The 21,977-nt window shown below is 44.2% G+C and overlaps 1 protein-coding gene across 2 annotated transcripts in view; it reads right to left on the bottom strand.

The window, feature by feature from the left end:
* Nucleotides 1–8,432: 8,432 nt before the first annotated feature.
* The window catches only part of Adcy9 (adenylate cyclase 9), a 130,207-nt gene continuing 116,662 nt past the window's right edge, over nucleotides 8,433–21,977 (bottom strand). For both annotated transcript variants that reach the window (XM_051181316.1, XM_051181317.1), the window contains 3 exons: nucleotides 20,748–20,896; nucleotides 17,969–18,010; nucleotides 8,433–12,611 (listed from right to left, as the gene is read on the bottom strand). In XM_051181316.1, coding sequence (XP_051037273.1) covers nucleotides 11,420–12,611; nucleotides 17,969–18,010; nucleotides 20,748–20,896 — 1,383 coding nt within the window. In that variant the 3' untranslated portion in view covers nucleotides 8,433–11,419. The remainder of the gene's footprint in view (nucleotides 12,612–17,968; nucleotides 18,011–20,747; nucleotides 20,897–21,977) is intronic.

Here is a 21,977-nt window from a genome sequence, read left to right on the forward strand (position 1 = left end):
CCAGCTCTTTGAGATGGATATAAAGCTTTGGTTCTGCAGAATGAGAAGGGACGTACCTGATGCAGGAGTTGTATCAGAATCCGCAGTCTAGAAGATTTGGAAATCAAGTCCATTTATAAAGTAGTCAAAGCCTTGCCTGTTTTCTTCCCTCTCTTCATTCTTCCCTTTCTTGTTTTTCTTCCTCTTCTTTTGGACTGGATTTCATTCTGTGGCCCAGGCTATTATCAAACTTGAAGATTTTTCTGCCTCAGCCTCCTGAGTGCTCAGATCACAGGGCTTGTGCCACCGGTCCAGCTCCTCTCTTTCCTTCCTTCTTCCCTCTCCCTTTCTCTCCTTTCTTCCCCCCCCCCCCACAGTGAAACGAAGAATCATCCCTATTTGAAAATAGACAGCAAGCTGGGTGTTGGTGGCACACACCTTTAATCCCAGCACTCGGAAGGCGGATCTTTGTGAGTTCGAGGCCAGCCTGGTCTACAGAGCTAGTTCCAGGACAGGCTCCAAAGCAATGCAGAGAAACCCTGTCTTGAAAAACAACAACAAAACAAAAAGAAAATAGAGAGCAACTGAAATGGATGTCTTTTGGTTGGTTCCCACCCTCTGTGTGACAAGCAAGCTGAGCGCTTTACCACTCTCAGAGCTAACATTGAGTCTGCAAGGAGAAACATCTCAGTTTGTCCAGAGCAGAGGAAGTTCAAGTTGCTGTGATTCATCGGCTCCTGCGCCAAGAGTTTTCAACATGATCAGAATTGTCTTTGGGGCCGGTCTGTGAGGGGTGTGCAGGGGCCAAGGAGTTATTGGCAGAAAAACAAGAGCAAAATTAGCTAGTGTGCTTCCAGTCTGTGGCTGGCTGCCAACATTCCTTCAAATGCAAACGTCCTTATTTCCATTCTGGAAGTTTTTGTCAGGTTTATTGCAAATGAAAGGGTGGTGAGTGGACAGGAACAAAGCTAGAGTTGCTGAGCTGGAAGGAACCGTTTTTTTCTCAAATCAGCGCTCCAGAGCACACCAGTATGTGTGTGTCTTTCTGTAGAGACACCAGCCCCCTCCCTGCAAAATTTAATCCACGTCAGAGACAGCCATATTTTATGACCCAGCTGGGTCTCAATGCATGAGTGTTTACATGCGTGTTTAATAAGTTGGAGTATGTCTGATATGTGTCTGGGGCCATTCAAAGCCACCAGTGGAAACATATGTGGGGCACATGAATGCTGACTTCACCAGATAATGAACATTTTTACAAATTTCATTGACATCAAATTTCATGTAACTATAAACTTTTGAAAACCATGAAATTAAAACGAATGGCTCTCAATACTATAAAAGTAACTGATCTGGTTGGAAAACCGAGTTTCCTAGCAAAAATAGTTCAGTAAACTTAAACCAAAACTAAAGCATTCTTAACAATATGCCTGGATTTTTATGTTTACCACAGATCCTTCCTGACTTATGAGCATTTGTTGAATAAGACCTTTTATTTTCCAAAAGAACATTGTGGCACTGATTTTCTGGCTGCCCCAGACGAAGTGTCTCTCCAGACGAGAAGACATAGACTCTAGCCACACAGAGAGGGAGTCACCAGGTGAAAAGTGACCCCTCTCAAGGCACACTTAAGAAGGTGTGGGGCTGGGGTTGTGATGCAGTTGGTAGAGTAGCCTGCAGGAAGCCTAGGGTGTGATCCCTAGCAGTACATGAATCAGGCTGGAGTCCAGCAGGAGGGCACAATTGAATGACATCCTTGGCTGTACAGTAAGTTTGAGGAATGAGGTGGGGGAGGGAAGGGAGGAGAGGGGAAGGGGAAGAGAGCACATACAATTTCTGTTTATGGCCCATAGCCTCTTCCCTCCTTATCCTAAACATTCTACCATTGAGCTTGGTCCTTAGCCTCAATGCATTTTCTTTTTGTTTTTTCAAGACAGGATTTCTCTAGGTGGCCCTGGCTATCTTGAACTTTCTCTGTAGACCAGATATGCTTGCCTCAGCCTCCCTAGTGCTGGGATTAAAGATGTGTGCTATCACAGCCCAGACACCCTTTTCTTAATAATTAAAAATAAAAAATATTGCTGGGTGTTGGTGGCACATGCCTTTGATGCCAGCACTCGGGAGGCAGAGACAGGCAGATCTCTGTGAGTTCAAGGCCAGCCTGGTCTACAGAGCTAATTCAGAGAAACCCTGTCTCAAAAAACCATAAATAAGTAAATAAATGAAAAGATTTATTTTTAATTGTGTGTATTTGTGTGTGTATGGGTATGTACCTATAAGTACAGGTACCTTTGGAAGCCAGAGGTGTTGAATCTCCTAGAGCTGGAATTAGTGTCATTTGTGAGTTGCCCAACATGGGTGCTAGGAATTGAGCTTAGGCCCTCTGGAAGAGCAGTACTCCATTTTAACTGCTGGGATATGTCTCCAGTCCATTCTTTCTGTTCTCTTCTCTGAGGTAGTTTTTCTTTGAGGCAGGATTTCTCTGTTGCTTTGCAGCCTATCCTGGAACTAGCTCTGTAGACCAGGCTGGACTTGAACTCACAGAGATTCTCCTGCCTCTGCCTCCTGAGTGCTGGGATCAAAGGCGTGTGCTACCAATGTCTGGCCATCTGAGATAGTTTTTCATTATGTAGTCTTTGTGTAGCTTAGAACCCAGGCTGGCCTTGAGCTTGCTACAATCCTTCTGCCCCAGCCTCCTGAGTGTTGTGATTACAGGAACGTTTCAACATGCCCAACTGGATTTTTTTTTCTTTAGTTGTGCTAAATTAACACAGAATGAGTACATAGACAAACATTCCCCCAGAGAGGACCCCTCTTTGCACTGCATTTGCTTCTCAGTGATGCACAACTGTGCTCAGTGTTACACACTCCTCACCTAACAGTCCTGTCTGTGAACCTAAACCTCTGTCATACCATGAAAACAATCTGATTCCCAGGCATGGAAAGTCAGAGGCTCATTTTTAGCATCTTAAGACCCAGGGAATTAGCAGTCATACATCTAGGTGAAAAGACTGGGAAACTGGACCAGTGAATACTTACTTTGGATCTGTACTATTATTGAAATATTTAAAAATATTGGAAAAAAAACGAGCACATAATCTATTTCTACTTAAAGCAGTCTGGAGAAAATAAGCCTAGGTTCGCTCCTGTCTGTTGAACAAGCACCGCTGAAGTTGGATTCAGGAGAGCAATGCGGGCTGTGTCTGCATTCCTGCCTGCCCCTACCTGTATTTCTATGCAGCTTCCTGCTGGGGGAAAGAGCCTCTGTAACTCACTCCCAGAGTGAAAATGGAGGCTCTGAAACCTGGGAGCTAGCTACATGTTCTGAACAATCTTGCTCAAGCAAAGGGAGGTGAGTATGGCTGTATCAGTGCCAACTACCAGTCCCCTGAGTTCAGTGGCTTCCTCAAGTCCTCAAGGCCTTTCAGCTTGATGGATTCACATGCAGAAACCAGTCTGTGTCCCTCTGCAATTGTACTCAACATACATGGACAGAGTCATGTTTACGAGTTGGTGTTGTGTTAAAAAGACATGTCAAAGAGTCTTAAAATCGTCTGGCCAATGTCTTCCATTACATTCATTTTTTATCTAAAACTGCAACTAGTCCAAAATCAGCAATTAAATTTGAATTTAATTATGTATTTTGAATTATCTTCCAAGTTTTCTGGATCCACAAGTGCATGATTTTCTCTGATATAGAAAACATTTGAATGCATGATCGATCTCAGGCCTTCAGTAATAAGCTAAAAATAATGTGCATTAGGGCTGGAGAGATGGCTCAGCCCTTAAAGGCTAGGCTCACAACCAAAAACATAAGATAATGTGCATTATTCTAGATACACAGATAGGTCAGATTTTCACAGATACATTCTTCCTGTTTGAGGTTGACAGAGCACAGCTGTGTGTGTGTGTACGGACATGTACATGCAAGAGTATGGAAGTCAGAAGTCAACACTGAAGGTCTTCTTCAATCCCTCTCTACTCTGTTTTATATTTTCTCACTGAACTGAGAGCCACCACTCTGGCTACACTAGCCACCAGGCTCCTCCCACTTTCCTCCCTAGCACTGGGAATATAAGTTCATGTTGTTACCCCCAGCTTTTTATGTGGGTCCTGGGGGTCTACACTCAGCTGCTCATGCTGGTTCAGCAAGCACTTAACCCACCCTCCCCTGCAAGCCATCTAGGCAGCCTTGCTTTCTTTTCTTTTTAAATTGACACTGATGCTCCTGAAGATCAAGTCTGCCTACTCACTGAGATGAAGCAGAATTTCCTCCACACTGGGATGTTTATCCTCTAGATAAGAGAAGACGAGCAGGCACAGGTAGAATCATAGCAGGGAGAAGAGGAAGAGTTGGAATGGAAAGTTTACTTATAATCTTCTGTCATTTATTTAATGACAAGAATGTGTAATGCCCATAGATGGGAAGTCCCAGTCAGAGTGTACAAAAAAAAAAAAAAAAAAAAAAAAAAAAAAAGAAGCATTTTACTACACATGCTCACCTTGTCCCGTCCAGCAGCATAATAAGACATTTTCAAAACTGACAGTGCAATGCTAGGTAACTTGTCAGGGCCACAGCTGATGAGGTATACACCACAATAACCCATGGACCCTGAATTACAGTGTTGCAAGGACAGGTACAGGTAGAAGAGGTGTCTGGATTATCTCAGACTAAAACCCTACAGAACCAAGAGAGACACAGGTTATTACTTAGTATTACAAAATGTTATCTGTATGTGTCTGACATGTGAGTGAAGGTGCTTATAGAGGAAGAGGGTGACAGGTTGCCTGAAGCTGGGGGTATACAGTTGTAAGCTGCTTGATGTGGGTGCTGGGAACCAAACACAGGTCCTTGGCAAAAGCAGTATGTGCTCTTAACCACTGAGCCATTTCTCCAGTCCAATATAGGGATTTCAAAGAGGATTTAAGGTTTCAGTTTTCTGTGTATGCTTATCCACAGCTTTGGTTTAATGCTGTAATTAGAAAAGGCACACACAGAGCCATACCTGGTATGCCTGTTTGATGGCTTCTGACTTGCTGCAAGTTGCAGTTTGCAGGACTCCAAGCTGCTGAGGGGTAGAGCTCTGTTGTATTTTCCCTGGATCAAGAGACCTGTTATTCATCCACATCCAGTGTCCCCTCTTTGGACTCTGTCACAACTCTCTCCTAGCTGCAAGGACAGCTGTGGCTTACCTTGGTGGAGCTGTGTTCTCTGCTTACATTCCAAGTTGATTTGATGGCTTGCCTGGGCTGGTGTCATTTTTCCTCTATAGGCTCGGAGCTCCTAGTAGGTCACAGTGGCAGCTTCTTCTGGCTGAACTGGGAAGGGACTTTGGGGTGGGCTTTGGGTAAAACAGGAGTGTGCACAATACACATGGGAACTTATGGGGAGTAAGTTTTCATTGTCTCCACCTGGGCCATGAATGCAGACTAGTCCTAGAAAATGTTGTAGACACTGTTCATTAAGAAGCCTAGGGGTAGCCAGGGTTGATACTGTACATGGAGGTGGGGGCTGCAGAGGAAAGAGAGGAAGAGATGGTCCAGTGTGCATCTGGTATTGGTAGGAATCTAGAAGGCTTGAGTTGTTGCCCTCATGGCATTGCAGTAGATGCCCATGGGGAGACCCAATGTTTGCGGTAGTGAGAGAAGACACTGGCTGGGAACATAAGCTGTATTCTTGGAGTTCTAGTAACTGTTGCCAAGAAGAGGCCAAATGCATGATAGCTCCCTAGCCACGTCAGGCTTCCTCTTGCATTCACATGTCTGAGCCTGTTGTAATTCTGCTAACAAGTGGATAGTTGGATAAGAAGAGGAGTGCATTTGGAAAGCAGAAAAGAGTGGAATGGCCCCTTGTATCTGCAATAACAACAACAAAATTACTGGAAGAGGGTGGGTCAGCATCCATGAGCTCCATGCAAGAAATTCACTGACTTATTTGCAGCCTTTTAGGGGAAGTATGCTTATATTCTAAGTTTTAATCTCATTAAAAAATAGTTGTACCTTATTTTCTTTGCTCTTCTTTTAATGCTCGAAAATTCACATGACTATTCTTTCACTTATTTAATTCATGTGTGTATTTGTGTGCATGGGTGTGCCAGAGCATATATGTGGAGGTCAGGGGACAATCTCTAGAAGCTGATCATCTCCTTCCATGTAGGACATGAGGATTAAGCTCTGGTCCTCAGGTCTGGTGACTAGTGCTATTCCTTGCTGCACCCCCTCCCCCTTTTTTGTTTTGTTTTTTTTGAGACAGGGTTTCTCTGTATTACTTTGGAGCCTGACCTGGAACTTGCGTTGTAGACCAGGCTGGCCTCAAACTCACAGAAATACTTTTGCCTCTGCCTCTCAAGTGCTGGGATTAAAGGCATGCACCACCATAACTATATTAGCCAAGACTGTTTCACAGAGAAGCCTTGTTCGAACCACCTTCCCAAAAAGTAACTAGATTTCCAAGCAAGAATCTTTAAACAGGTGGTGGAGGCTTCACCTAAATTAAAACTTGTCATTCCTCTGGTTATTGCAGGTGAGGGGTAGTTTATTGGGATTCATGAATTTGAAATCTTATGCAAAGTCAAGAGGGAGGATTTTGTTTGTATTCATGTGGAATGCTGTGTGTGTGTGAGAGTCTATGTGTGTGTGTGTGTGTGTGTGTGCGCGCGTGCGCCTGAAGTTGGTGATGGGTGCCTTCAGGGCTTCTCACTTGACCTCAGAGCTCACTGCTTTTGGTAGCTTGCTTTGGGGAATCCTTGTCTCTGACTCAGTTTTGCCAGAATTACAGGAGAGCCAACACACACACACACACACACACACACACACACACACACACACACACACACACACACAGTGTTTCTGGGGATTAGAACTCTGGTCCTCACTCTTCAAGGTAAACATTTCTGACTGAGCCGTCTGCTTAGCCCTAAGAGAGTGGATTTTCATGTGTGGTTTTTTTCCACCAAAGAAAAGAAGTCATGACTTTCATGAAATTATTGAAGGCTCCTGGAGTAAAAAAAGCATAAAATGTAAAGAATCTACTGGTTTTTGATATGAGATTTCAACAGACATTTGGATTGCAGAAGAGCTTCACAGGTTTAATTACTCAGATACTAACAGCTCTTCAGAGTCAGGCTTTTACATTTTTTTTTTTTTTAAAGACAAAGACACACACCTGGGATGATTTTAAACGTACATGTAGATAATATGCACATGTAAACTTTTAAAGCCTCCCCCTTTCACCTGCTGGTTCCTCTAGTTTGGCATCTTCCAGATCCTTGGGATCTGTCTCAGATGGCCATAACAATAGTGTGCGATGGCAGAGAAAAGCAACCATGTGCAAAAAAGATCTCGGATGAAAGAGAAACCACAAATGATGAGTTGTACTGTAGAGATTAGAGACTGCCTTTCTTGTCTGCAAAGCTAAGTCCCCAAGTGCCCTTTGCAGCCTATGACACATTCCTGCAAGACTGTTGTACATGAGATCCTTGCTCCCTCCCTAGGGAAGGCCACAGCACCCTCCATGGGCAGGGAAGCACCCTGGTCAGGGAGATGTGCTTTTGCTCTTGGTGGGTCCAGGAGAAAGTGGATTTCTGCAGGCAGATAGACAAGTGGCTGGAGGCCATGCACTCATCTCCCTTCCTAGAGTCTACAGCCTATCAAGAGTACCTTTATGTCTTCACACTGCTCACCAACACTTGACCGACTGGGAAAAAGCCTTCAGGTGAAGCAGCTCCACACACTTTCAAGCTATCATTTGGTTTTGGATTTAGAGGCACTAAAAACCTTTAAAGGTAGGTACAAAATGGCACGTGAGTTTTTCTGGGAAGAAATTCTGTAACTTTAAAAAACAAACAAAGCCAGGGTCTCACATAGTACAGGCTGGCCTTGGACTCTATGTAGCTGAGTCTGATTTTAAACTCCTCATCTTCCTGTCACCATCCCCTAAGTAGTGGAGAACAGGTGTGTTCACCAAGCACAGTGAGTTCTGTAACAGATTCAGAAATGAGACAAGGAGGCAGCAGCATCCTGGGCAGAAATCACCAATCACTGTGAGGTGTGTGCTTCTCAGGCTGCCTTTTCAGAGACCTATTGTGTCTTCTTAGTCAACACTTCCACTGAGACACTGCATGAGAAACTCCTAATGAAGTAGGGAAGCTGTCAAATGTACAACATGTCTTTTAGCCTGAGTTTTAACTTTTAATGTTCTGTGTAAAACTAAATATTTCTCATCCAATGTTAACTGCAGGTGAATTAATTTAATAATGATAATGATAATAATATGGCCCCAGAAACACAAAAAGTGGAATTTGTTTTGTTTTGCTATTTTAAAAGCCTTGATGGGAATGAAAGTAAATCTTCCTGCTTTGGCCATAAGTTGCAGAAAACACAAGGGGTGGGCAGAGGGCCAGCCTAATCTGATAGAGTATCAAGCTTTTCAATCAAGATACCAGGCACCAAAGTTAAGTTTTAGAATATTTTAATGTCCATTTTTTTTTCAGTGGATGCATTTTGAAATTCTTAGAATTAACAATTTAAAAAGAGCAGAGCAAAGGAAACATGGAAACACAAATAATCAGTTCTTGCTAATTTAATTTCAGGTTCTAGGCATGATGCGATTTTCAAAACAACCAATTTAAAAATGCTGACCTTGAAAATGAAGAAATTCAAATGCAGACTTTTCTTTGGGAACTACAAGTGACTACAGCCCAGGTGATGGCTGCACACTGCCTTTGGCTCTCTGTGTCATGTGTGAACGTGCAGACGCAGTCCCCAGGAGTGAAGCCAGGGTGGAGGGAGCCATGCGCAGGTGTGGACAATCTGTGGGGCTTGTCAAGCAGTTTAAGGGCTTATAACTGATGCTATATGTTCATTTGCGTGGAATAAAATTATGTGTGCTTGATCATACAGGTGTATAAAACTGATCTGAGCTGGGGCTGAGAAGGAAAGAGCAATTGCAACGCAAAGCAACTATTTACACACATTCAATTCTGGAGTATTGCTTCCTGCCTTAGGTTTCTAAGAAGTATTGCCACCTGAAGGACACTCGAGTCCACTGCCTAGAAGCCCAACTGTCTCCAGCTGTTTGTTCAATGCCAACAGCCCAGGCTGCATGGCAGGTGTGCTGCAGAGCCTGTGGTTCTGGGTTGAGGTATGCTTTGGGGCAGGGAGCTGGAAAGGCCTAAGGGGCCTTGCACCCTGAAAGAAGAAAGAAATGTCTGCACAGGTTCTTCAGGAAGGCTCAGGGTGTTTCTTAAGACCATTGCACACTGTGTGAGCTTCCCTTCATCTAGGGCTCTATTTCACAATGCAGAACTGGACCACCTGTTCAAAGCCAATGATTCTCTGCAGCTGGTTTGCAGGTCTAGGGTTGGATGGTGGGCTGGGAAAGAATCACAAACACGTTTGTAGCAGAGAAAGGAAGCGCGCTTGAGAGGAAAGATGTGTGCAGTGATGAACTTGATAGAGCACATCTTGAACTAAGACTGCAAAGACACTGGCAACCAGCTAGCTCTTCAAGGCTATGCAGCCTGGAGGTGGAGGACAGACTGACACTCACTCAGATAATGCATATCCTAATACTGACAGGAGGAAACCCAACATGCCCTAAATCTTTAGTACAAGGAAAGAACCAGGTAGTGTTTTTAAGGAAAAAAAATCTGTGGCATTGTACAAGAATACATTCTTTAGAAGCAAGAGGTATTGTCACAACTATCTGTTCTTCGAGTCGGAAGACCAACAGGGAGCCAACTGGGAAGGAAAATCTTCTAGTCACTAAGAACACTCTGGGTCCTGGTGTGGCTATGATGCTCGGGTGGCCATCCCAGGTATCTCCAGAGGAAGTGGCTGACTAGAACTAAGATGTCACTTTGCTAGCATCAGCAGGTTCTGTCTGTCTTTGGAGATGAGTGACAAGGGGACCCAACTCAGATGTGAAAATTATACAATGAGGTTTACCAGTGAAAGAACACACCACAGGGTACAGCATGAAGGCCTCCAACAGACAGAGCTGGTCCTCAGTTGCCTCTGAGCTGCACACCATCGTCATCTGGAAAAGTGATGACGACAGGGCAACTGTAGCCTGAGTTCTATTCGGCATAAACTTGAGACTCAACATGGAAAGACACAACCACAAGCAAGGTTAGTAACCAGGACCATGAACATCATTTTCCCTAGTGTCTGTGTTTGGCTGTCTGCATTTCCTTTGGCATACAGATAGTTCTGTCCCTCGGTGCACCATAGGAAACCCCTTTCGAGAATCTGAATTGGCCAGCAGAATTAAATCCCACAACAAATCTGCCTGTGCAGTCCAATAGTGGGAGGAACGGACAAAAGGTCTGCAGAATCCCGCTTGGAGCCGAGCCAGTTTTACTCTGGATCCCCACAAGGAGGAGCAGCACCCTGGGTGGCACGGTAGGCCACAATGGATGAGGCATGAAACATAGAGGGACATCTTGTCGTTGGTCTGCTGTGTCCTTTGCAAACTGTCCTGCCCACTCCCTGACTGTCTCCACCAAAACTACCCAGTGGCCCCTCCCCATAATACATGTTTTGATAAATAAATAAATAAATAAACTCAACCCTCAGATGGTTGAATGTCTCCCTCAGATGAGTCAGCTTCTGAGATAAACATCTTTGCTCTTGGCTGGAAGACCCCTCTGTGGAGGGTCAGGATGAAAACGCGGCTTTGAGATTCCTGAGGCCTGGTTTGTAAGCTTTGTGCCTGGTGAGCATATGAAATTCTGGCCTGCGTGCAGATGAGCCCCTGAAACTGCCCAGTGTTGGGGCGGAGAGGCCCATTCATGGGCCACAGGAATATGGGCCCAGGTACCCAAGAGATGCCAGGAGGGGGGCTTGCTGAGCTTCCTAGCCCTGCTCCCCTTTTATAGCCCTCCCCCAGATGAGTTACTGGCACTTTATGTCAGATTCATAAATGCAAGTATGTGTGCATGTATGTGCTTAGAAAGGCCAGGTGACTGAAAAACACTATTACATATATAGAAAAAATAAACTGGAAAACACTGCATGAGAAAAAAAAAACTTGTGAGAAAAGGCAATAAAAATGGTATCTTAACCACAGCTTTTTTTTTTTTTTTTTTTTTTTTTTTTTTATCCTAAAGAAGTCAAATAATACCGAGGGCCATGATTCCACCAGTGGCCTCAGCCCTAGACTCAAGGCCAAACCCTGAAGGCACTTGTAATCCTCCACATCACTGAATGGACACCCCCAGGCCGGGGGCAGGCTTCCAGGAAAGGGAGTAAAGGAAAGAAGAAATGGGTGGGAATGGACCCTGAATAACTGTGATCCACACAGAGATTAGGGCTGAAATGACCACATGACACCACATTCAGGGACAGAAATGGAGGTGCTAGGTAGCACGCCAGCCTGTCACTACAAATATTATTGTGTTTGGATGAACAGAGCACCTCGGCAGCTCTCCATGCTGCCTCATACACTCTTTGAGACATTGAGCTTGGTGAGTTCATTGGCTTCTTCTATTCCTGTGTCTTCACAGTCATCCTTTTCTATGGCTTTTCCAAATTGAAACCTTTCTTCAGCTTTGACCGGCTCTCTCCAGGGTCTCTTACAGGACAGGTGCACTTCCTTGGCCTGTGTGTTGTCATCAGATCCCAAGGAAGTCTTGTCCGTGTACTGAACAGAAGGCACCAAGTTGGCAATCTCATCTGTGGGAGACCGTCCAATGCTGCCGTCCACCTGGACACGGATGTCTGGGGAGATGGACAGCTGGTGCTGGGGCACAACCCCATTGTCCATGCACTTTGGATAAAGGTAGGTCTTCATCTGCCCTTTCCCCTTGACGTTCACAGTCCCTCGGTAGTCAAAGTCATAACCCATCTTGCTCAGCACACGGTAGCTCTCTTCGCTCACCTGGATGCGGCACTCAACACCAGTGGTGTCCATCCTGCTGGCAATGTTGACAGTGTCCCCCCAGATGTCATATAGCAGTTTGGTGGTACCAATGACACCTGCTGTGAGGGGTCCATGGTTAAAGCCAACCCTGAGCTTGAAGTTGAACCATAACATATTGTTGTTGAAATCATCCACCACACGCATCATCTCCTTGGCAAACTCAAAGAGGATACGCAGATGCTCCTGTGGGTGGCCACCCTCCTGGCACTGGGCGGTGTTCAGCCCTGATGCTGCCATGTACGTGGCCCCAATGGTCTTGATCTTCTCAATGTTGTTATAGTCTGGCTTGCTCAGAAGCTCATCAAAGTCACCTATCAGCTCATTAAGGACCCGGTAGCATTCCTTGCCCCCTTCATAGTTCTCTTCATAGAATTCACTGAAGTTGACAATGCTGGCAAAGATCACTCCTCCACTGTCATGGTTCTTGGAGTAGGTCTGGGAGACTTTGAGCTGCTCAGCCACATGGTAGGGGATGATGTTCCTCAGCAGCCAGTCAGCCTGATCCCTCATGCTCTGGATCTTGGTGCGGTGCAGATCTGCTTCCACATCCCCATGGTAGTGCAGGCGGTAGCTGACCTCGAACTCTCGGTTCAGGAACCAGACCAAGAGGAGCAGGAGGAAGAAGGTGAGGACAAGCTCCTTGCCGATGAGGCTTGCTGGCCTCCTGCTGTCCTGCAGCAGTGAGCTGTTGCATGGGTTCCTGTTGGCACTAGGGAGCAGAGAGATGAAAAATGACACAGCTGCTCAGAGCACCTATTAAGGGAGCACTCCAAACCGGAGAAGAGAGTGAGCACTCTGAGACACCCTGAGGCCAGAAAGCAGCCTGGTTATTTTGCAGGCTTCAGGAATGCTTTTGTTTTATTTACATTTTATTTGGTTTCTTGAAACCAGGTCTTATGCAGCCAAGGCTGGCTGTGAACTTGCTGTGTAGCTGGAGGCTAGCCTTGCATTTATCTTCCTGTCTCTATACCCACACGATGCGATTACAGACTCTTACTGCTAAGCCCAGCTGTAACTGCTTCTTAAAAGAACTCATTAGATTAAAAGAAATCTTTTCTTTCTCCTCAACTATTCCTTTTGGACAATCTCAACTTCATGGAACTTTAAATTTCATAAAGAAAATAGTTGGAAGCTTTTCACTTAAATTTGACAACTGTTAATTGTTGCCTCTCTGCTTTTCCTCTTAACACGTAGAGACACACATCACACACATACACACACACTGACATATACAAATACTTTTTCCTAAACATTTTGAAAGTCCCTGGTCAGCCAGATGTTGGTGGCACACACCTTTAATCCCAGCACTTGGGAGGCAGAGGCAGGCGGATCTCTGTGAGTTCAAGGCCAGCCTGGTCTACAGAGTGAGTGAGGTTCCAGGACAGGCTCCAAAACAATACAGAGAAACCCTGTCTCGGAAAAAAAAAAAAAAACACCCCAAAACAAAACAAAAAAAAGGTTGCTGGTCTAGCTGGTCTAACTACTTTAGTTCCAAACAAGAACATTTCCCTTTGTGATCACAGTGTTATTACTGTACCCAAGAAATTGAATATTCTGATGTAGTTTCTTAGATTTCTAAACAGATATCAATTTATCAAGACTACTTATATTTTCTTTATTCTCTACTTATGTGAAAGTATAACAAAACACAGTTCCCCATTTTAGTTTTGCTTTTCCAAAGTCATTTAAGACAATCTTAGCATTTTCAAATGGTATATGCATGGTAAGAAACTTGATCAGCACACAGAATAGAACAGTCTTCCCTCTGAGGTAACAAACAGAGTTATTTTCTCATGGCTAGAGGTAATCTAATATATGGATGCACCACATTCATGAGGGACTGTAGTTATGATGAAAAATATTGTTTCAGGGAACATTCCTGTATCCTCACCTTTGCATATATGGGGATTATTGAATTATTTTAAACATTGCGAATTTAGAATTTAATTAGACATTCCCAAGAAGTCCTCCTTTTAAGTGCCAGAGATTGAGCCCAGGGTCTTGCATGTAGGCAAGCGTTCTCTAAGCTATAGCCTCATCCTTCAAACTGTTCTAGAGGCTGCACGTTCCCATTCCCTTTGTGACTGAACATACTCCCAGTGGCGTTGTTCTCCTGCAGCTGAGTGCCAATGAGAAGCCCTGTAGCTGAAATTGAAGATTAGCACTGAGTACCACCATGTCTTGTTTTTTTTTTTTTTAAAGGCAGGATCTTACGTGGCTCAGGCTGGCCTGGATTTGCTATATAGCTGAGGCTAACCTTGCATTTCTAACCCTCTTACCTCCACTTCCCAAGTGCTGGGATGATAAGCATATACCACCACACTTGCTCAGTTTTCTCCCTCTGTTAAAAATACTGCATGCTCAATCATAGAAAATTTGGGGAAAAAGTAAAAATTAAAAAAAAAAATGATTTATCAATTGTCGTACTATCCAAGTCAGCTAATGTTGACATTTGAATTTCCTTCTTCCCTTCCTTGCCCCCTCCCTTTCTATTTTTAATACGTGACTGTTCAGTTCATATCAGTTTTATAAGTTAATGCATTTCTAAATTGTTCAAGGTATGTTGTTAGATTTTATGTAATGATGGACTTGGTCACTATGTCAAGATAAATGGATAGAAAGCTGATGTGTCCTCAGGTGAGATGAGTCTAGGACACAGAAACCTTAATTCCTCAGCCACACTATTTAGTTAAAGTTTTATTGTTATAGCTGACATAAGGGTATTTTAAAATAATGGATTTAGGAAAGCCTGATGACACACATCTTGTCATGCTAGCACTTTGGAGGCAGAGACAGGAGTATTAAGAGTTTAAAGTCATCTTTGGGTACATAGCAAGTTCAAGGCCAGCCTGGATTACACAAGATCTTATCTCAAAAGAAAACATAAAAGCAAAAGAAAGGAAGAAGAAGAAAAAAGGGAAAATGAACTCGAGGCCATTGAGACATTCCCCAAAGGGCCATCACAAAAGCCCTGATTTGGACTGGACCCCTGGGCTGCTCTGGTAGGACCAACTGGAGAGTTTGGGGGGGGGGGTTGTCTCGGCAAACCACACCTTCTTTGGCACTTGGTTTCCTTGTAAGTAAATCATGAAGACTAGCTGGAACATGGCCAAGTCCCTTCTGCATTAGGGTTCAGTGTAGTGGTGCCAGCTCAGCAGGGGAGGTCATCATTCTCAGGAAGGCCTGGCCAGGCAACAGGGAGCTGGGACTGGGCAGGGTTTCTGTTGACAGCAGCCAGGGGTATCAGGCTGCTTGCACAGGCAATGCAGTTTCTGCTGAGCACCTGTTTCCCCCCCCCCCCAGGCTATCTGTGGCTGCTATGAGAAGTCAGAGCTCTGATTCCTGACTGAGACCCTCCAGGGCCCTCACCACTCTGGGAGAGGAGGGAGGGTTCCTGAGAGAAGCTGCTCCCTTTGCTGATTCTGTTGACTTTTCCCTGCAATGTGCTAGACCCTGGAGTCCAGCTAGGCTGGCCTGGGGACCTGGCATGGGTTTCACAGTTCAGTGGTTGGGAACCAGGACTGAGTTCTCTATGGTAGGACATGCCATGCTTATTTATTTTACGTATAGCATAGAAACAAATGATAATACCAATGACTCTCAAGTGCTAAACAAAGAGACCACTTTGCTTAAATGTTTCAGTCCAGCCTGGGGTTCTCTGGCTGCCTTTGAAGCAGAGTGGGGAGAGGATCTGGGCTGGGAAGAAGCCAGCCCTGTTTCCTGTGAGCACAGCTTGCTGGTCTAGGGCTAAATTTTATTTTGCTTTTCCCAATGTTATGCACTGAGGAACAGCCCCCTTTAGTAAGTATGAGGTGCTTTAAATCTCAGTGGGAGAAACAGATGACAGTGCCCATGTTTCCATAATCAGTCTCTCTCTCCCTCCTCACTTGCGGGCCTCAAACTTACAGTCATTTTCCTGCGGGACAAAAGACTTGGCCGAAAGCACCTACTGAGCTATTCATTGGCCCATACCTTTAAGAAAACTTTGTTTTGTGTATGTGTGCTAAGTGAAAGCAGACACATACATTCTACCTTTAGTGTGTCAAGTCTGTAGCACTGGTTTTCTATCTGCTGTAAGCATCAAGTCTTTTCCTTGTTGAGCCATTTTGCCCCTTACTGAATTTTGTTTTATTAACACAGGGTCTCATGTCATTCAGACTGTCTTAGCATTAACTTGATATGTAGCTGAGGGTGACCATGAACTTTTGATCCTTCTGTCCCCACTTCCCAAGTGCTGGTATTATGGGATATGCTATCACAACCAGCAATTCTTATTCTAAGATACATGGACAAAGGTAGCCAATCCCAGTTCAAATTCAAATAGCAAAGGTCAGTTTTCAAAAAGAGGGTTCTACCACTGAGCTATTCTCAGCTCTTTAGTTTTCATTTCAATTTTAAGACAGGGTCTCAAAAAATGTTGCCAAGACTGGCCTTGAGCTCACTCTACAGCCCACACAGGCTTTCCTGCTCTCTTGGCCTCCTGCAGAGCTGAGATTACAGGCTTGTACCATCATGGCCCAGGCTAAAAGAGGAATTTGAGTCAAATAAATGTAAGAGTCATTCAGGCAGTGGTGGCACACGTCTTTAATCCCAGCACTTGGGAGACGGAGGCAGGTGGATCTCTGTGAGTTTGAAGACAGCCTGGTCTAGAACTAGTTCCAGGACAGGCTCCAAAGCAATACAGAGAAACCCTACCTCAAAAAACAAAACAAAACAACAACAAAAAGTAAGAGTGAACTTATGACTGAATATTGGGACATTAAACCATGAATGGAAGTGAATGTAAAACATGCTAAAGTCTATTACCATACAAAAGAGGGGTTTTAAAATAGAAAACAACAACAACAAACAGAAAGCAAGAGCTACTTGCAGCTCTAACCAGCATAGCATGGTATCTGTTAACATTTGGGGTCCATTAGGGCTGAATATACAGGGGCACACTATCACTGGCCTCAAACTCACAGCAATCCTCTTGCTTCAGCCTCCAGAGTACTAGTATTACAGGCTTGAATGTCATGGCTGGCATCATGCTTCTATTTTTGAGGGCCCAATTTAAGCTGAGCTGAAGATCAATGGAGAATACTGGCACAGCATGTACAGTGCCCTGCGCTTGGTTCTCAGGATTGGGGGAAATGTGGCCAATATGTGATATACACATCTCTTCTTTTGTGAATTCTAAGTATTTTGTCTTTCATCTATGTGGGGTTTTTGTTCCATGAGTGTTGTTCTGTTTTGGTTTTCTTTCCCTTCCTCTTTAATTTGTCATCCATTCTTTTTCATGTGACCTATTTATTACTGATAAGACTGGAAAATTAGCTCTCTTAAAAGGCTTGAAAATTATTGTTTTTCTAATATTTGTAGTTTATTTTTGGTGGTATATGTGTTTGCATGCATTAATACAGGGGCATGTGTAGCTGTAGATGTGCAATTCACAGCACACATAACCCTTACCTTTTTACTTAGAATTTACTTTTATATTTAGAGTAAAGCAAGGGTTAAATATATAATTAAAAATTCAAATATTATTTCAAATTTCTCATCAGATAATGTAAAATATCTATTGTTAAGTCATTTATCATTACTGTCTGTGTATGCATGCTGAGGTGCATGTGTGTAGGTCAGTGGAGGTAGTTCTTTCCAACAACTCTTACATGGGTTCTTGGGATCAAACTCAGGTTGATCCCCAGAACTCTCATGGTTGATCAAACTCTCATGGCAAGCATCTTTAACAACAAAGCCATCTTGGTGGCTTCAAGTCAAAATTATTAGATGATAAATATTTTTCTTTGTGAGATTTCCTGTATCAATAAATTAAGTCTTACATAACATTAAACTAACTCTAATATGTCTTAGTGACCACTCACCTTCCCAGTAAGCTACAACTGTGATTGGACACTTTAATATGCACTTATTGCTTGCTTTCTCAACCTAACACACACACACACACACGCACACACGCACGCACATTTGTACAGTTAAATTATGGCATGTATTCTCTCAGGAGATAAAGAGTGGAAAGATAGTTGTTCTCATTTATTGGACACAGGTCACAGGTTGAAAGCTTACCTGAAGTTCTGTGCTGTATCCAAGGGTGACATCACTATGGAACTGGAAAGAAAATGAATAGTTGCCTTGGTCATGGTGTTTTTTCACAGCAACAGAAAACTAAGACACCTTCGATTTTGTTTACTACATAACAAGCACTGTGTCCTGCTAGATCTAGCAACAAGTGGGGCTGGGCAGTAGGCTCAGAGGAGCCCCATGAGGGAGGGGTCTTGGTCCCAGGTAAGCTTCAACTACAACTTCCACTCCAAAATCTGCTGTTTGGATTGTAGCAGGAAGTCAGCTGGGAGGACACTTTATCTCTCTGGACCCAAAGCTGTGACTAAACGTCACCATAGTAGTTCACGAGGCATCTGAAGTTAAAGGCTGGTTGATGAATTTCGTACTCTCTGTATAAAGCACTATGGTGGCTGTGAATCCAGATGTTCCACAAAGGTGGTGGCTGGAGGAGGGGAAGGGCTCATTTCACTTAATGTAATTACTTGTAACTATTGATCGACAGCTCCACTTCTGATTCCTTGATGATCTTTGTTTGTAGGGAACATGACTGTGATCTCATTGCTATTTTATAGTCCGGAAGCTGAGGACAGACACTCACTCTGCTCACTATTCACCACTGGCTGCCCCATGATTACCCAAAGACACATCTGATGCTGCTGACAGCAGTATTTACTCAAGCAGTGGTCCACAGTGACAGCAATGCCAATGCCAAGGGGGTACCTGGGAAATGTGGTAGTTCCTGGCTATGAGAATAAGTTAGGGAACAGGAATGTTAGCTATTCTGCAAAGCACAATGGAGAAATGTCCCCTGCAACTTTAAAATAACCTGTCTCCCTGATCCCAGCAGATTTATGGACAGGTGGTTCTCCACCGCACCTGGTAAGTACCAATCTAAGAAATTAGGAGAAAAGCCTGATATTAAAGCTTAATTGGCTTAAGAAATCATGGACTGTTTAAATAAAGTACTAACCATGTGCATTCTGCTACCCAAGTTTCTATTCTATTTCCACCTATGTATTTAGTTGACAAAGTGCAAAAGCCACAAAGTCAGTTGCTGGTGTGTAACAGGAAATGTGGGACACATTTAATGAAGAACCAAATGTGGTACCTCTGGTGGAACCTAATGGAGAAAGGAATCTCACTGGTCTTTGTCCATACTGGGTGTTTTACTTCATTTTGTTGACTGGTTGCTTGCTCGATGTCTTTGGGCATCCACCTCCCCTTACCAGTTCTGTGATTACAGGTGTGAACCACCATGCCTGGCTCTTACAGGGTTTAACTGTCCTGTCCCTCTCATCCTGACTCCAGAGGTCCATCATGTGACTCTGTCCACATCACACTTTGTACTCCTTAGCACCTGCCAGAGTGTAGTTTTATTTTTGTTTTATTTGAGACAGCGTCTCCTGTAGCCCAGAAGGCCTCAGACTCATCATACAGGCACAAGGCCTCGAACTCCTGATGGCCCTCCCTCTACTTACCACGTGGTGAGATTATAGGCATGTGCCACCAAGTTTGCCTCTTCTAGTTTTTCTGTTTGATTTTTGTTTTTTGCTTTTCTGTGTGGTGGGGGTGTTTTTTTAAGTTTCATTTGTTTGTTTGTTTGCCAGAAGTGGGCATCAGATCTCATTACAGATGGTTGTGAGCTGCCATGCAGTTGCTGGGAATTGAACTCAGGACCTCTGGAAGAGCAGTCAATGCTCTTAACCTCTGAGTCATCTCTCCAACCCCCATTTGTGCTTTTTGTTTGTTTGTCTGTTTTTTGAGACAGGGTTTTTCTGTGTAGCCCTCGCTGTCCTGTAACTTGCTCTGTAGACCAGGCTGGCCTGGAACTCACAGAGATCTGCCTGCCTCTGTCTCCTGAGTGCTGGGATTAAAGGTGTGTGCCTCTCCACCATCCTCCCAACATTCTCTTCTAGTTTTTTTGAGATGGAGTCTGGCCATGTAGCCTAGGCTAGACTTAAATTTTAAACTTAAACTCAGCTTCCTGAGTGCTGGGATTTTGGGCCTGCACCACTCTGGCTTTTCCTCTGTTCTTTTATCATTCTGACTCTCATGTGAAATAACTTCAGGCCTTTCGTAGATTCCAACTCACTCACAAAAGTAAGTATCTTACAATAGCCATGTGCCTTGCAGAGGCAGGTTTCTAAGAACATCTATATTCAAATATACACAGACTGAGTTCCCAAATCCAAAGGCCTGCATCATAAATCTTGTGAAATTTTGAATATTTACACACAACTGATGATATAGGCATCTTTTACAGATAGAAACTAAGTATAAACCCAAAGATCATTTATGTTTCAATATATACATGTTATACACAAAAACTGAAGGTAATTTTATACAAATTTTTAAATAATTCTGTGCATGGAACAAAGCTTGTGGGATCTGAGTTGTCAGACATCTGGCACTGATATTACACCAATGATCAAACTGTTAGATTTTCTAGCATCCAGAATGGAGGCTTTCAGATTAAGGATGCTCCATCTATAGTATGCTGGTATAAATGACTTTATCTTTCTCATATCATTCTCATGGCACTTTATTACTTTTTGGGTTATGGGGAGGTTAGTTCTGGGGACTGAACTAAAGCCTTTGCATGCCAGGCAGGCACTTCATCACGGAGCCTCATTCCCAGCTGGTACTCTTTGGGTAGTATGTGTGCTGGAAGATACTTCAAGTCATGATGGAAAACACATCACACAGCATTAACAAGGAGCCACTACTGAGCCCTAAGTGGTGGTAGGTGAGGAAGGCATGAGGCGACAGTATGGTCACATACCTGTCCCGGCACAGGGAGATGTAGAGCAGAAGCAATGGCCCAGCCCCCACGATGGTGGCGAGGGAGGACCTCATCCAGGAGCTGAGCTGGCAGAAGTTACAGTAGTGCACGACGGCCACCAGCACAGCAGAGCCTGTGAACATGGTGAGCTGCAAGAGAAGCCTCTGTTAGGAGAGCCTGTCCCACCGCCACACAGTGCTCCCATCCGATCTGCATGTCTCAGACTCAGAGGACCCGCTCACCCGAGCTTTGTTCAGCACCAAGCATCTCTGATACCTGTTGTGATGGCTTGAGTGTAAAGGGTGCCCCAGAGACTCATGTGTTTGAGCACTTATTCCCCATCTAGGGGTGTCATTGGAGAGGCTGTGGAATCTTTGGGGAGTAAAGCCTAGCAGGAGAAAGAGAAGCTCTGGAGGGCAGGGCCTTGAGTGTTATAGTCTGGTTTGCTTCCTATTTCATCTCTCTCTGCTTCCTGTTTCACCGAGCTGTAAGTAGATGCAGTCTCAGCCTGAACATCATGGAGCCATGCCTTCCCTACTGTGACACATAATACCCTGAAGTCCCAAGCCAGAACTGATTCTCTGCCCCTTACAGTGTTTCTCATCACATATTTGGTCACAGTGACAAGAAGCAACCATGAAATACATAATGAGTCTTCATTTGGGTAACTTGCTGGTTTTAAAATCAGATCGCATGTCTGTCCCAGGGCACAGCACATTAGGTTACATGTTCACACTGTTAGGTGAATATTCCTCCAGGCATGTAAAATGGTACACATCACTTTGACAGACAGGAAAGGGAAGCAGCTGATTAGGCCCTATGACTGTAGGGCCAATCACCTTCCTTCAGTCCTATTGATATCAGATACCCTGATACCCTGGAAGGTCTTCCCACACACTGGCACTCACTGCACTAGACCTCAACTTAAAGGCCAAGAAGCAAATGTTTCCCACAACTAGCTTATTCTTTAACTCCAAAGCTCCTTCACAGAGTAGCTGGTCCAGGTGCCTGCCAGTGGCTTCAGCAGACTGGCATGTGCCATCTGGACACACAGGGCAGATGCTGCTTTATAAAGCATGAGGTAAAGTACAAATGTTCAGACTGCTACAGGATTCCATATCTGTAAGTCCTTTACACACCATCAGGCTGGGAATGTGACCCTGTGGCAGAGCACCTGCCAAATGTAAGCAAGGTCTGGGGCTACATAATCCCACAGTTGGGCAAAGCCAT

This window comes from Phodopus roborovskii, unplaced genomic scaffold (assembly GCF_943737965.1).
Source record: "Phodopus roborovskii unplaced genomic scaffold, PHOROB, whole genome shotgun sequence".
NCBI classification, from domain to species: domain Eukaryota; kingdom Metazoa; phylum Chordata; class Mammalia; order Rodentia; family Cricetidae; genus Phodopus; species Phodopus roborovskii.